Genomic DNA, 16,949 nt, shown 5'->3' on the forward strand with positions numbered 1-16,949 from the left:
GGGAGACACCGGGAGGGACCGCGCGGGGCCGCGGGAAGGCCCCGGGGCCGCCCCCGCCCCACGTGCGAGCGCGGCGGGGAAGCCCCGCCGAGCCCCCGCCGGGCGCGGACATCGCCCCGGGCTGTCCCGGCGGGCGGGCACCGGGAGCGGGGGGACGGGCAGACCCCCGGCGGGGTCGGGGCTGAGGGAGGCGCCATGTTAAACTGTTCACAAATAGTTGTCTTTGTGTGCTTTCGGTTTGCCCGCGTCTCAGCCGCTCTGACTGACCCCGCAGCCCATCACCCACGGGCGCTCCACGTGCCCCAGGCACTGTATAAACCTTCGAGGTGTTGGCACTTGACCCTCGCAAATGTTGCACATATCTTCAAAATCAAAGTGTTGCGAGGGGGGAGGCATCGCTCTGTCTTTAGTAGTGAGCCTTGGGTGAAGTTTTTTCTGTGGTCATATTTGTGTATCTTCACCCCCCGCCTGTTCACTTATTTCGAGTAGTTCATAACTACTGTGTCATTTTAGCCAAAAGTTAAGGGGACGATGGGTTTTCTCCTCTTGCGTATTGCTTGGTTTGCAGTGCTTCCGAGGAAGAATCTACAAAATCCCGATTCTCGAAGGTGATCATCGTTGTTGATGTTGATCACATGCTGATGTAGGTCATGAGTATTGCAAATGCACATTATTTGGTGCATGACTTCCCAGCAGTTTCTTCTGCATGTGTTACTTTGTAAGACAGGGATTGTCCATCTTTCCTTCTTTCTTCTCACTCCCACTTTCTCCTCACTGTGTTCTTAAAATACTTTGAGAGCTTAAACAATTTTTTGTTGGATTGATTTTTTTGTGTGTAAACTGAAATACTAATTAAGGGGCTTTCTCTTTTTTCTTCTCTAGTCCTTGAAAATCGAGGGTAGAGTTTGATTTTTGTATAACAAAAAGATCTGGGTTATCAATATTTATGGACCGGTACAGTCATCATTATATATTCTGAAAAATACTCTTCCTTTTGGACCACTTTGCTTTTTATTTTATTGTGATGGTTGTGTTTTGTTCTCTGTTCTCCCATATTCTGCTTTGTCTGTTTTTGAACTACTTGTTCATGGTCAAGAGGATGAGGGGTTTGTACTTAACCTGTTCCACATTCTTATGTTGTCATTACTGTAACAATTACTCTTTCTACCAAGGGGCTGCTTTAGTTGGTGCTTCAGAGGATGAGGATACAGAAGTCATACATTTCCCATGCTATTTTTAGATTACCTGTAGACAGGATTGGATTATTTCAGATTATTTGTAATGTGGAAGATCAGAAAGCGTGTACAGAACAGATCTGAAATTGTGTGTAGTCTTTGGGTGGGAACCTGTCCACAGAATAAGCAGCCCTGTGCCAAACTGTTTTTAGGATGGACAAGATAATTTTTTTTGTCCCCCAGACTTTCCTTCTCTTCATGACCTCAGTTCTCATTCAGTCTAAATGTTTGTTACAATTCTCATCCCTCGTAGAGCTCATCCTGAGCAGTTTGTCTGTACTTTACCAGAACAGATCTGTGCCAGGAGCTGGGCATGGATTGTAGGGTCCCAAGATTTCAGGGTTATGATGAACACATTGCATGGGCTTTTCCTTATTTCTATCCATTCAAGTTCTACTTAAAGTTGGAGAGAATGAGGTGAAAAAGCAAATCACGTGCTGTCTCTCTCTTGTTCCTGTTTCCCACAAGTCCTCTGGCTGTCAGCTGCCTGCATTTCTGCCACCCCACACGTTCACTGCATCCCCTGCTCTCTGCAGCTCTGCTCGAGTCAGAGGTGTGCAAAAATAAAGTACCAGGGGATTGTTGTTAACATTCTTTGGAAGGTGTGCACAAAATTAGATTTGGATGGAGAAATCTGTTCCCAGCACTTGTGAAAGATAGACTTGCAGTGTTTAAAAGAAGAATAATCAATCAGTACTGGTGTGCTGTTGATGAAATTTTTAAACTTTTGTTATAAGGAATACTTTAATATTAAGATCTTAGGAGTCTCCCATGTACAAGGTGAGAGATTTAGAATGATGAAAACTGGAGTAACTTACGAAGAAACTTTAAAAAATAATGCTGCCCCTGTAAATGTTTATAAAGATTTCTCTACAACTTTTGTCCCAAAAACTTGGAGGTTTTGTCCTTTTTTTTTTTTTTAAGTGGAGGAAGCTTTGTCATAGTGACTTACCCCATTCCTACAAGTTCATACATTGTACAAAATAAGCATGGCAATAGAAAAAGAAGACAACTTTGGAATCTTGCTGACTTGAACCTTCTGGTAGTCAGTGTAGTGACTGCGGATTTTTTAAGTTGGCAAAATAAACTTGGCTCTTATTTTTTTTTGTTTTGTTCAGACTTTTCAACTCACAGTGTGATATTGCTCATTTGGTCTTAAGGTTTTTGTTAAATTGTCTGCATTTTTCAGTCAGTTGACTGTTCTGAGTGACATTACAGGGTCGTTTGAGGCGTGTTATGTGATGCCACAATAATATAATTGGAAGGAAGTCAATACCAGTCTTCCATATTCCCTGAAGGGGCAGCCCAAGTTCCCGGCTTTCACACTGTCCTGGGATGGGCATAGGTGGATTCTTTGACTCTTCCCCCAAGAAGAGCAAATCTGTGTCATCTTCTGTGCCAGATGTGCCCCAGAAGCAGTGTTTGCACCACTTAAATTCTCTGAGAGGATCTTACTGCAGTGACTTTGTTATTCCTGGTTTTGTGCAGCACTGTTTATTAGGGCTTTGTAAGCTTTGTGTCAGGATTTCTGTCAGGCTTAACTGAAGGTATCTTCATTTTCTATAAGATAATTTGGTGTGACAGAGGGGTGTGTAATACAAATTCTGCAATAAGGTGACCTTAACATCCTGGAAGCTTGAAATTCCCACTTCTCTTATAGATGAACTTTTGCACCCTCTGCTTGAAGGGTGGAAAAGGGAGTGCTTTTTACGTGGCTATAGCTCACCAAAAGAAGAAGCCAAAGCAATGCTAAAATGTGCTGTGTTCACCATAAAACAAATGTCTGTGGTCTGTGATGAAGTACATTTTAAATTGGATCACTAGAGGCATCTTTATAAAGGAAGAGCCTGAGGATGGTGCTGAACCTCATGGAATCACTTTTGGTATCACTGGAGCTCAGCTTGTGCCTGCAGGTGATTTGGAAACATAAGTTAGTTCAGGGACAGGCCAGTGACAGGTTGTTGCAGTGGTGTGGCAAGAGGAGAAAGAAGAGATTGTAGAAATTCAGTGGCAAATAGAATGGAAGGTTTTGTATTGACTTTAAAAGAAGTAAAGTGCCCTGATTTGCTAAAGGAGAGGAAAAAAGCTTTCATAGACTGTAATAAAAACTAGTTATCATTCAAGATGGACGATGGATTGATTGGTGGTTTTTTTCCTCTAGAAAAGGAGTGAAACCTTGAAAAAAATCAAGAATCTGATTACGCAGGTTGCTGACCACTGTCAGCTTTAGTGCTATTCAAGCAGTTTATTTGCAAATCCGAAAGCTGCACAGTTGTAGAAATTTCTATCTGAGTAGGTCCAACTGAAGGTTTTTTAATAGGTTTAGCCTAGAGGCCTTGTTGGGCAAATACATCTATCATGGAAAGCAAAACTGGAAAATAGGCAATAAATTCAGGACTGACAGTGGGGCAAACTGAGATGGCTTTTATCTTGTATAATAAAAAACTAAGCTTCAGATGGACTACAACCCTTAAAGCCTGTGGCAAGTGTGATTGGGAATATCTGGGGGAGCTGAAGGGACAGGCTTTGATTCTCAGGGAGAGTTTGTGCTGAAGGATGTCCCATTGAGAACCTGTGATCAGCTCCGGGAGCAGAAGGCAGATGAAGTAAAAGGCAGTTTTAGTGAGGGGCCTGATGCTGTTGGACATGGAGCCCTTCATTCCCTTTACACAGAGATGTGTAAGCATTTTAAATACAGCTGTCTGGTTTGTGTGTTATATGTGCTAGTTTGAGCTTCCTTTCATGGATGAATATGGTCAGGTGTGCAGTTCATGATTTTATAAGGGTGAAAATACTGTGTTTAGATTTTCAGGTGGTGACTTCAGTCTTTTTCAGCTTGTGGAGTATTTCACTGTTGAAGCTACACTTCCGTGTGGCGTTGAAGCCAACCTAACAGTGAGATTGGTTGTCTTCGTTTTGTGTCTGTGATGATGTTGTTTGCTTGGGTTTAAGATCCCATTAAAGAAACAGGTTAAAAGTGAAAGTTTATTTTCACTTCTTAGTGAAGCACAATAACTCATACCATGTCAACAAAAGGAAATTCTGTAATCTTCCTTGAGCAGGATAAAGGGTCTCTTAGTGGCTTTGAACCGCTGCTTTCTCATTCCCCATGTGTGTCTGGAGGAAGATAATTCTGTTTACTTGTCTGAACCTGTTGTGCTGTATTTAAGCTCCAAAGTTACTTCATCCACATCACTGAGTGTCTTCAGCTGTAGCAGGTATCACTTGATTAGGCCCCTGTGGATTTAAGGTCAGTTCTAAACCAAGTAAAATACTGAGTGTGTGTTAACAAAGCCTTTAGCACAGAATCTCTGATGAAGTGCTGAATGCCTCCATCTCTTTCCAGTCAGGGGTTTGGTGTTCAGCTGTTTCCTGATGTACCTGATTTAGTAAGTTCAATATGGTACAATTCCTTCTAAACACAAGAGAACTGTTTTACTGGGGTAATGGTCAGACCCTGGAGCAGGTCACCCAGAGAGATTGTGGAGCCTCTGTCTGTGGAGGCGCTCAGAAACTGCCTGGACATTTTTCTGGATGACCTCCTGTATCTGTCTGCTTGTGCTGGGGCGTTGGACTGAGACCTCCAGAGGTCCCTTCCAACCTCTGGAATTCTCAGTGTCTCTTACTTGACCATCTGTAACTTTGCTGCTGCTGAAGGTACAGTCCCTTCCTGCCCAGCTGACACCAGCTCTGCTTGCAGGAACATTCATACTAGTGAGCAGTGAGCTGCATGAGGGAAATTCCGAGATTCAGGAGAAGAAATGGCTACTTCCCATGTGGATCAGCTTCTGTGCATAAGTGAGAGCAAATACTTGTATGGAGTGGAGGAGAAGGGAGAGAACTGAGGGTGTGGGGGGCATCAGGTGTACGTGAGGGTTTGTGTCCTTTGGGAGTGGAGCTGGTTGATGCCAACACAGATCGTGTGATCCTGATTGTAAAAACCTCACCTGTTTTGGCATAATGTGGTCCAAAATTTGAATTTGATCTAAGGTTTACAGCATCATGTTGCTTTGCCCTTGGAAACCCATTATCGAGTTAAAAAACAGCCACTGGGATCAAGTGCTCTGTTTCCCCGCCTTTATAAAACCATATTTTACTTTTTCATCTGATGCAATGGTAGGCTGATTTTATTTTCTGCTTTTGTATTTATTCTGAGAGAAGTGGGCTTCTTAAGATATTGCAGGTGTGTTCACTCCTTTTTTTTACTGGGATGAGAAAATAAATAATTTCTGTTGTAGATTTTATCCTCTGTCACTCTTTCCAATAGCTTTAAGCTATTTCATTCATGTGTGTTCAGCCACAATATTGACATGTTTTGTATGAAACAACTGTACTATGTAGGCTCTGCCCTCATAACTAAAATCTTTGAAGGGGGGTAAGTCTAATCCCTTTCCTTCTCATCAGGAAAAAATTTATGAAGATTTTCAGGTGTCACAATACTGGCCTGATTATATGAAGGCACAGGTACTGTGTCTTCCCAGCATCTTAATTAAATTAGTCAGACTTTTGCTGTGGGTTATTAGACTTCTGCTGTTCACACAGGGATACAGACTGAAGCAGAGGATTGCAGTCTACAGACCAGCAGTTGAAAAGCACATCTGGTTTTATTTTTCTGTAATTATTTTTCCTAAGGATTGTTTAATTTTGTCTGCTTAATAGTTATTCTGCAGTGTTTCATTTCAACTTCAAAAGTAAAAAATGACTGAGATTTAACTTGAAGTAGCTGTAAACATGAATTTAAAAAACTTGTGCCCTTGAACTGTTTTAAGAGTTTAAACAGTCTAAAGTTTTAGACAAGTATTGAATGTAAGGAAGGCAGGTATTTAAGAAAAGCCTATTTAACAGCATTGGGATAAAAGCTGGAAAGCACTCCTGTCTCACTGACTTCCAGGAGCCACTTGAAATTCAGATGAGGGGCACTTGTTTAGACTAAAAGTTGGTAGGATCCTATGGAAGAAGGACACATTTGTTTGTTTAAAGAGAAGGTGGTTTTCCAACTATTATTCCAGATGTTTGACAGTAACTGACATTCTCCACCTACATTTTTGAAGAAAGTAGATAGACACTGATTGCAGTAACCAGGTTTTTAGTGCAGTTTCACAGTATAATCCAATGGGACCGGGTTTGCTGCTAAAATGGCCCATCCTGTTCCTTCCTGGCCATGAATTTTCATCACCTGAGCTGCCTTCGCAGGGAATAACCATGTGAACATGTGGCAAGTTGGATCCAAATGAAAACCGTTCCTTAAAATTTTATTTGTCCAAGGTGATGTGAGTCGCTTTGGGGAGGCAGGATCAACAGCTAACAGAGGTGATGTGCTGGGCTGACCCTGGCTGGACACTGGGTGCCCACCAAAGCCATTCCAACACTGCCCCTCCTCTGCTGGGCAGGGGAGAGGAAATATTATGAAAAGCTCATTTTGAAATAAGGACAAGGAGACCACTCAGCAGTTACCATCACAGGCAGAACAGACCCCACGTGGGGAAATCAGCTGAATTTATTACCAATCAAATCAGGGGAGGGTAATGAGAAATAAAACCCCAGTGTTAAAACACCTTCCCCCCACCCCTCCCTTCCTCCCAGGTTCAGCTTCACTCCTGATTCTCTGCCTCTTCTCCCTGAGCAGTGCAGGGGGCCGGGCATGGAGGCTGTGATCCCTTCATCACACCTTGTCTCTGTCGCTCCTTCCTCCTCACACTCCTCCAGCGTGGGGCCCATCCCGTGGGAGACAGTCCTCATGAACCTCTCCTGTGTGGGTTCTTCCCATGGGCTGCAGTTCTTCCTGGGCTGCTCCAGGGTGAGGCCTTTCCCGAGGGGTTCAGGAACAGCCTGCTCCAGCACGAGCTTCCTGCAGGGTCCCAGCCTCCTTGGGGCTCCCCCCGCTCTGCTGTGGGGTCCTGCCCGGGCTGCAGGGGGGTCTCTGCTGCTCCATGGACCCCCAGAGGCTGCAGGGGCATCTCTGCTCCAGTGCCTGTTGCTCCTTCTTCTCTGGCCTGGGTGTCTGCGGGGCTGCTGCTCTCACACACTCTCACTGCTCTCTCCCAGCTGCTGTTGTGCAGCAGGGTTTTTTCCCCCTTCCTAAATACATTATCCCAGAGGCACTACCAGCGTTGCTGGTGAGCTCAGCCTTGGCCAGCACTGGGTCCATCATGGTGCCCTCTGGCATTGGCTCTCTTGGACATGGGGGAAGCTTCTGGTGCCTTCTCACAGAAGTTTGTCACCCACCACCACCAAAATGTTGCCACACAAACCCAGTATAGGTAAGAACATAAAAGGGGACAGTGGTCACAGCCAGATTGAGTGAATTATGTTGTGTCTAGATCGGGAAACCACCTGTCTAGTTCCTTATTTATTCTAAATATTTGTGGACTCATTTAGCCTTAGAGGTGATTTGCCTACTATGGATCTTTTTGTTATCCTGTTAAAGGCCGGGCATTTATTGTTTTGATTTTACAATGTGGGTAAGAAATGGTATTCTTACAAGATAGTTTCCCAAGGTCACAAATCAGGTTCATGGCCAAGCCAATAATAGCAGGGCACCTTCCCTTTCATTCCTGTTTTAATTAGGCTGAACAGTGTTGAAATAGCTCTGGACTGATGGTGAAGCCGTTTGCTTAGTGCACACAAGTCTGAGAACAATAGTGAGTTGTTCTATGGCGAGGAGCCTGCTTGCCTCAGTAGTGCTTCTGACATGCTTCTACATTTTTGGGTTTCTATGTTTTTTTTAAAAATACACATTTATAGGTTGTGATCAGTTTAATAGTGAATGGGTTTGTATTGCAAAGAGTAAGGATTTTGCAGTAGAAGCTTTAAAAAAGATAGATTATTATTCTCAAGTATAAATACATGATATATAAATCACTTTTGTACAAAACCAAGTACAGCACTGCCCTAAATTAATATTTCTCTCTGGTAAAGTATAGTAAGTGTAACACCTTTTCTTAGGTTTGACCTGGTATTCCTTAATACAGCCTTATAGTACAAAATGATGATTAATCAAGAGGAAAAGCAAGCTAAGAAGACATTTTAGTATTAATTTATATATTTTCTTTTTTGGTTGTTTGTCAGCAAGAACATTTTGCTCTGAAAATGATAATTTTAGTCTAGTTAGGGTAAGAGTTAATAAATGATAGTAGATAATGTTCCAAGTGTTAGTCACAAAGACACGTGCCTACTATACTGAGTTTGTTTTGTATTGAGAACAATAATACTAAACTCGTCTGTAGTTCCCCTTTTCCTTCTGAAATACTGTTACCAAAACAAGTTATTTATAAACTAAATGAATAGAATTCCACATGTGGCCCCTTTTTTTGGTTTTTACTACCAAAAATGCACTTTCTTTTGGCCTTTCCAAATGTGCATTATTTCTTCAGACCATCTGGAGTGGATATAAAATCTCTTTATATGCTTTTACTATCAAATAATTTTGAACAGCCCTGTTGTTTTTTTTTAACTTAATGTGAGTAAATTGTCATTAAATCTCCTTTCTAAAGGAGAGCATGCAAGCTGTTAAAACTGCAGTGTATCGTTATCATCTTCCATAACGTTTTCCAAGTATGCCCTCCATCCATGAGAAAAAGGGAAGCCCAGATTTAGGGACTGGCAGTTGTGTAGCAGCATGAGTCCAGTAATTAGAGGGAAAGACTTCTGGACAGATTGAGAGGAAAATATTAAGATACACTTGAGAGTTAACCAGCTTTGTTACACTCTTTCAAAGTCACTTGAGTGATTGATGGCACATATGTAGTCTTGAAAGAAGAGTGCCCTTCGCTCATGCAGAGGATCTTTGTGTTACAAGGTGCTGTTTTGTTTTATTTTGAGTACTTCAGAAGATTTAAAGACATTTAATGTTATTTTTTTAAGTGGATGTTTTATACTGTTTTATTTGTGGTTCTTTTCATTGGTTAAAATAGTCACTTGCATTGACGTGATGATACCCTTTCACTCATTGTTCACCTGCACGTCCTTCTTATAAAACGGGATTTTTTTTTAGCAATAACAGTTAAAATTGAAAGAAGCTAATAAATTGATGTGTTCAGAGAAACAGTAGAGATGGTAAAGGTGAGTGGATTGAGGTCCTGCTAAATACAAGTTCCTATGACCTGTAAAACAGGGACAGAAAATGTTATTTCTTCGTGCTCTTAGCAGAGTGTGTTGAAATGGATGCTCCCTGCTGCAGGGGCAGGGCAGCGTTGGAGGGGCCCTGTGGAGCAGCTGATAAGGCAGGATGAGTCAGCCAGCCCGGCTGGCCCCTTCCAGAGTGGGCAAACAGCTGAGTGGGGACTTCACTGTGGGGGTCCCAAAGCCCTTGGCCTCAGCACCACACCTGCAGCTGGAAGAGTCTTGTCCCAGGGAGCTGCAGAAGCTCTGGGAGCAGGAGATCTGGGGCAAAGCGTGCCCAGTGCCAGGGAACAGCCTGTGGGCTGTGGGGCGGTGCCGCTCCGGAAGGAAAGGTCGGGATCAGGGGTTTCCCTGCAGTGGGCATGGACACCCCAGGCTGGCAGCTCCTGGGCTCTGGCAATGCCAAGGGAAGGTTCCCATTGCCTTCTGTAAATGAGTTACCAGTTCTCATCCAAACAGATCAAGGAACGATCTGGTCCTGCGTGGTTGTTTTTGACAAAATGAGCTCATGACGCAGCAGGTTTTGTGTAGATGGTTGGTTTTTAAGAAAAGTTTGGCACGAGCGTGTTCATCTGCCACACTCAACACACCTGTTTTTTTCAAAGGCTGTAGGGGAAACTGCTGTCACTTGTAGTGTTTTATATCCCCAAAAGTTACGTTTTTGGTAATAAAATCAAGATTTTATTGTTTTTACCTGTCTAGTCTCTGACAAAGTAGAATCTTAAATTAATTTTTCTCTGTCTTCATGGCATAACAGCATTACCACTCAGATTTTCTTGAATTCTGTCAGTAATTGTGAACAGTAAAAATGACTTAAAATAGAATTGTTATTATTGACAAAGTCCTTAGTGCTTTTTTGTCAATAAGGGTACACCTTCCACTTTGCTCAGGTTTTAAAAAAAATGCGTGTGTTTTATTTACTTTGATATACTTATGCAGAAAAATGTTTAAATCTCTTGTAGGTGTGTATTAATGGAGATGAAACATAATTTCTTTCAAGCTTGGTAAATTAGAGTGAGATATGTTAGTAATTTGAAGTATTGCTTGTATTTTAACAGTGAAAGCAAGTTGAACACATTGGTACAGAAACTACATGACTTCTTGGCTCACTCATCAGAAGAATCTGAGGACGCAAACTCTCCTCCAGCATTATCTAAAAACAAAAGCACAGGTAAAAACACATCTTATGGGGTTTTTTTACTTTCAGTGTATATATGATTCTCAAGTCAACTAACTTGCTGTTGTTATTTCAATTTATCACACTTCACTGGGGCAATTATACGAAGTCCTAATGTGATTTATGTGGTGAGATCTTAATAAATACACAATAGACCTTTGATGCAATATTTATTTCAGTTCTGAATCTTTCTAAATGTGGAAAAAAAAATCTAGCCTTCTGGTTAGATTTACCTTCTGTGAAACACGAGATGGCAAACACACGTGTATTTGCTGTGCTAGGAATTCCTTGTTCAGTGTTCCTGAATTTATAAATGCAGTATCTTGGTTCTTCTGCTGAAGTAAAGCTTTTGCAGTCCTTGTAGTTGTGGAAGAAGTTCTGGAGGTTATGCTTTCGTAGTTATTTGAAAAAGATTTCTGCATGTAATCTGGAAACATTTGAAAAGGAAATAAGATTTCTGAAAAACCTTGAGTCCTACACTAGGTCAGAATTGGTTATTAGAATTTTTACATACAAGTTAGAAATAGGTAACGAATTTAAACACTGTTTTGATTACAATGATTAAAAGTGAAATAATTTCATATCAGTACTGAATAAAATCTGTTTCCAAATTTAACTGGTTAAGCTGTTTCTTAGTTTAACTTGGACCAGATGCAGGTGCAAAACCTTTTAGTCTCTACTGTTTAATGAGCTAAAAGTTGTGCTGAAGAGGTGGAGTCCAGGAGAATGAGAGTGTGCTGGCTGTGTTATGGAGTTTATTTTCAAACTCCTGTTGTCCTAAGTAATATCTTCCATGGGTTTTCTGGCATGCTGGTTTTGTCTTTTAATGATTTGTTTTGAGAGAGTCTGCTGCCTGTGGCGCTCACCAGCATCAAACTGAACTGCTAACGTAGGAAAAAGAAATGACTCCTGTGATACCTCAGCAGAATAGTAAAATAAACTGTGGTGTAGACACATCTCAAAGTGAAATTTTGCTGAGGAGCACACTGGGAAAAAGAAATCTTTTCGTTTATCCTGTGTAGTTAAAAGGTAGAATTTGGTTCCTTGCTGTAAAATACAGATTGTCTTTGAAATGGGTACACTTGCAAACCCATAGCAGGCCTGTTTCAGTGTTGGTTTTGAGATCTAAAAGAACGTATTGAAGTAGAAAAGTCAGGACTAAACACTTAAATATTAGGAAATGTCAGAATTAACTGTGCAAATTTCCTTCCTCTCCCAATGTTCTGTGGATGATGACGGCATCTTTAGCAACGGTGCTTGCTTTTTTTGTAATGCACAGGATGCTTGTTACAAGCTCAAGTTATGGATGTGATTGGGGCCAAATCAGGTTTATATAGTAGTGGACCTTGGATTGTTCCAGCATGTGGGAGATATGTGAATTATTGGGTACTGTGTTGTGAGGAGGGAGATGATGGTGAAGGTTAAGTATGACTTAGGAGAGTTGGAACATGTCCCTGCCACACACAGAGGTCAATTAAAATAGGAAGCAGTACTTGATTTTCCAGCCTTACTGATGTTTCAGTCTCCCCTCTGCACTGGCACTGGATGTGTCCCTCCTGTGCCCTGCACGGTGCCAGGGACAGTCCCTGGGCTGCTCCAGTGTCCAGTCCAGCCCCTGCCCGGGAAAGCAGGGAGCAGGAGCAGGGGGTCAGCACTGGGAGCTGGGAGGGGATGGTGCAGCCCCTCCCTGGTTCTGTGGGAATGGATAGGGAGCAGCATGTGAGTACCAGGTCCAAGTGCAGAGTCTGCAGGGATTGGAGCTGCCAGAGCAAAGGAAGCTCTGCCAAGATGTACAAACTGGTATTTTCCATGGATTCATCACTTGGCCAAATTGGTCAAGAGTAGAAGGTGGGCAGCATGTGATCTCCAGAAGGTGTGTCACCCTCCTTCCAAATCTCAGGTTTTTTCCTCAGAATACAGAAATACCTGTAATATTCTAGAGAAGAAATTTCAGGTATTTAAAAGAGCCAAAACCATCTGCTTCTGTTTTTTTATTCCTTCCTTCACATGCAGAAATGACTGGATAATTTTTCCTGCAATTTATTGAAACAGTTCAGCCCAGGTCAAATAGCCAGCATTGAATTCTCTAATCAAAGTGATTTGATTATTCTAAAGTGTAGAAGAAAATTGTTCGGTTTTCCCACAACTGAAGTTTAAGTTGCAGTGCTAGTAGTCTTATGCTAAAATCACAAATAATCCTGATATTTACAGGATAATCCAGGATTGTAATTACACTTCCTTCTCTGTAGTGCATCTGTTAAAATCCTGCTGTTCCTGACCCTTTGGAGCATCCTCTTCCAAGTATCATTGAATCACTGAACTTGAAACATTCCCTTCCATTGCCAGGACTGGTGGATGGGAACAGGTGCTAATAGGTTGCAGGTGTTTAGGCTTTGTATTCCACAGTTCCCGAGACAGAGAAATGGGAATTCACAGTCATATCCTATATCAGATGGGTTTTTTGTCTGTGGTTTTGTGATCCCAGATTTAATACTTTATTTCTAATGTCAAGATGTGTAAGAGAAAAAATTTGAAGTAAGTGCTTAGAGATTAACAAAAATGCACTAATGTATTATTTCCATTGCTTCAGGATTTCTGCACCAATGGGAAGGATGTTCCTCAGCCTATCTGGGACTGAACTGAAAGGGATTCCTAGATTATTTCTGTAGAATTTATGCCATATAGTGGAACGTGTTTCATTGTGCAACAGTTTGTCTCTGAAAGTCACACAGTCATCTTTATTCAGGCTGGTGAAACGTTAACAATGTGATGTGCAATGTGACGAACTTCTAATGTTTCTTGCAGTTCAGTGGATTCCTTTAATTTCTCTCCATAGGTAAAAGTAGAGAACCTAAAGGAAGTCCAGCTTCAATGGAGAACAATAGAGATGAGGTAGGAATAAAAGCACTTTTGAATTCTAGTTGCATGTCTAGTGCAGAATGGCTGAGTTCACTATGTTGCTTTTACAATAAATACTTAAAAAATCTTGTCAGAACCACCCAGTAAATGTCATCATGTCTGTTGAATAGAAACATTAGCTGTAAAATATATAAAAATAAATGTAAAATTAAATTTTATATTTTGAATTAAACTCACTTTGATTTAGGCACGTGCAAGCAATTGTTTCTGTCCTCCTCCCCTTTTATTTCTAAATTACTGAAATACATGAATTTACTTGGGCAACGTCATTGTCTTTCTGGTGCACAATAATTCCTGAGAACAATGTCTCTAACAGAGAGTTAGGCTTTGCTTACCTGAGGTGTGCAGTTGCATTTTTGTCAAGAAATAAGTACTGTTAACTGATTTGTATTGAGTGTATTGCAGAGTGAGATTTTCTTTATGAAGAAATTTGGTTAATATTGTTTTATCCTTATTCTGTTCTTTGGATTATAGGTTACCAGGCTCTTACTGTTTTTGGTTTAAAAGAATTGGTCTCTATTTACACTTACACTGTGGTACTCAGATAACAGTAGGTACTTAGTTGTCCTTTGAGGCAAATATGCTTCCTTTTTTAAAAGACAAAAAAATATGGGCATACAGGATCTGTATTAAACATGAGCAGATTTCTTCTGTGTGATGTGTTATGCACATTAAAGAAATTTTTCATGCAGTATATGTTACTACTAACTATTCTTCTGCTGGAAACATTCTACTTGACAACACCTTAATATGTAGAGAACACAAGGGTCAGAGTCCTGCCTTAGTTTGCCTTTGCTGCTGTAAATTCAGGTATTTTAAACTACCCAGACCTGGTTATGATATGAGTGCAAAAACCTCTGAAAAATCAGTTTTCCTGTAAAGGCAGCCAGTGCTTTCTGGCACATGAGCCAGGTAACAAGTGTCAGTGTTGTGCTGGCAGTTCTGGGAGCACACTGGGCACAGTGCCCAGGGCCAGCCTTGCAGAACCCTCTGGGAGGGGGTGTTGGAAAGGCTGTGGTTTCTTTGTGAAGAGCATCCACAGGTGCATCCACAGGAAGCTGCTTCCTTCTGGTCTGAAACTCCATAGATTTGGTTTAACTGAACTGGCATGACTGTTGAAATTGTGTGTCACTTGTTAATGCTTTTCCTGCTGCTTTTTTATTTATTTATTTATTTATAATAAGAGCATTGGTAACTTCTGAGATGTATTCTAGTTAAAGCAAGAAACTGGTTTTGTTGACAGGTCCCTTGGATACAAATGTGTTGACCTTTACATTTTTTTCTTGTTTTTAGGGCAGTAGTTCTTCAGAAAGAACCAAATCCTTAGGATTATCCCGTTCCAAAAGGTTGGTTTGGAAGATAAAAACAAATAAATTACTTTTTGGTATGTGAAACTATAGAAAAGTCCATGCACTATGCCAAATATTTTTGGTATACACCAGTGTAAATCCATAAAGTTAGCAGAGTGCTGGTAAAACAAATGCTTCATAATACAGTTAAAATTCAAACCGTTTCTCAGGGTCAAAGGTAAAGAACTTAAAGCCTGATTTTTATAAACAAAGACAAGATTATCCCGTTTATACAAGAGTTCTTTCACTCTGGCTATTTCTACATGTAGGATTCTTCCAAAAATGTAAATTGGGTTATATGGAAAAAAGGGCTTTATGTACCTTACTGCTGGGAGGCTGTAGCATCGACCTGTGCTGCTGAGTTGTCCTGGGCAGGATCTGCCACTTGCTGTATCCCTGCTTAATCCTTTTGCCCTCTTTGATTTACAAAGTCTGGAGTTAAGTGTTTCCCATCCCTCTGAACCTACAGGAGGCACAGGTTGTTTGTGTCCCAAGTACCAGCAGACTTGCTCTAGTCCAGCTCCTCATCTGCTCTCGGCTGATGCTCGTTCAAGTTCTGTCATTCATGATTTTTCATGCACAGTTTCAACAGCTGCCTTAGTACTGCTCTTTAAAAGTCTGTATCTCTTTTCACTCTCCTTTGTATCCAAGTTGGTTTATTCTATCATATCTGCTGGCATTAACGTTCTTCAGTCTTCTTTTGTTTGTCTTGATGCCATATTTGCAAGTGTGGTTTTATACTTGGCTTTGATTTCTCCCTCATCTTCTGAATACAGTGTCTTGCTGAACTCTTTTTCATTTATATTAGTTTTAGTCCTGGTTTTTGGCATCCTGTCTTATCTCTGAAGGTGTTTTCACTTATACATGTAACATACTGTTCCTGATACAAAACCAGTATCCTGCAGTAGTTTGTATATTGCCTTCAGACTACTGAAAATTATGCTCCATATTCAGTATTTTCTTCTCCCTGTCCTGACATAGTAAATTAATTAATTTTTGTGGATTCAGTTAGAAATTATGTTTATTTGGAATTCTGGCAGCTGTTCCTTTTATTCAACAGTCAGCTTTTTCATTTCTCTCCACATTTCATTTATTTCCTTGCAAACATCTCTTCAACCAAGCTACTTTTTGTAATTTGTTAATATCTGTGTGCTCTCTTTGTGCTGCCTGTTAAACCTGGAATGATGGATAAAATTTCTGAGTAGACATTCACTTGTGTTTCATTTAGGGTTTTTTTCGTAGAAGTGTGACTTCCTTAAGAACACATCAAACCTTGATTTTACAAAAAAATACAGCAAGCCTGTGAAACAAAATATTTTATTAGTATATATTTTGATTTCACATAGAGGGGAGAATTCCTGTTCCTAACAACAAAATTAACCTACAATTTATATATAGGAATAACTTGGAGTATCCCAACTCATAAACTCCTAAATGAATTTAGAAAACATAGTTTTCCCCAGTTAATATCATGTTTGCAAAGCTCCAGGCTTGCCTGAATTGCAGTGTGTACTGTTTGTCAGAGCATGTTTTTTTCTGTCTATGCAGGAAACCTACAGTTGTAACAAAATACGTTGGGTCAGATGATGAACAAATTGTAGATGAAACTGTAAATGAAGATGTTTCAAATGAGAACTCAGAAAACGATGTAGATATGCAAAGCTTGCCTAAAGGTAGGTTGTGTCTTTTTTCATTTGTGAACACAGGAAATTGGCCAAGGTGATGAGGCAGCACAAACAATGAACTGGAATGCACGTGTGTGAAATGGCTGTCGGGGGTGCTGCTGGCCTGTACACACACAGGGGTGTGAGGCTGTACCCACACAGGGGTGTGAGGCTGTACACACACAGGGGTGTGAGGTTGTACACACACACAGGGGTGTGAGGCTGTACACACACACACACAGGGGTGTGAGGCTGTACACACACAAGGGTGTGAGGCTGTACACACACAAGGGTGTGAGGCTGTACACACACACACACAAGGGTGTGAGGCTGTACACACACAAGGTGTGAGGCTGTACACACACAAGGTGTGAGACTGTACACACACAGGGGTGTGAGGCTGTACACACACAAGATGTGAGGCTGTACACACACAAGGTGTGAGGCTGTACACACACAAGATGTGAGGCTGTACACACACACA

General features: G+C 41.2%; 1 protein-coding gene across 3 annotated transcripts in view; it reads left to right on the plus strand.

Annotated features, from left to right (window-relative positions):
- Positions 1-16,949, plus strand: part of ATRX (ATRX, chromatin remodeler) — a 78,661-nt gene that overhangs the window by 507 nt on the left and 61,205 nt on the right. For 2 of the 3 annotated variants that reach the window (XM_027662455.1, XM_027662456.1), the window contains exons 2-5: positions 10,413-10,527; positions 13,370-13,425; positions 14,746-14,798; positions 16,350-16,474. In XM_027662455.1, coding sequence (XP_027518256.1) covers positions 10,413-10,527; positions 13,370-13,425; positions 14,746-14,798; positions 16,350-16,474 — 349 coding nt within the window. Of the gene's footprint in view, positions 1-10,412; positions 10,528-13,369; positions 13,426-14,745; positions 14,799-16,349; positions 16,475-16,949 lie in introns of those variants that run through there. The other variant, XM_027662457.1, reaches the window with a different exon arrangement.

This window comes from Corapipo altera, unplaced genomic scaffold (genome assembly GCF_003945725.1).
Source record: "Corapipo altera isolate COAL_440 unplaced genomic scaffold, ASM394572v1 326, whole genome shotgun sequence".
In the NCBI taxonomy this organism is placed as follows: Eukaryota; Metazoa; Chordata; class Aves; order Passeriformes; family Pipridae; genus Corapipo; species Corapipo altera.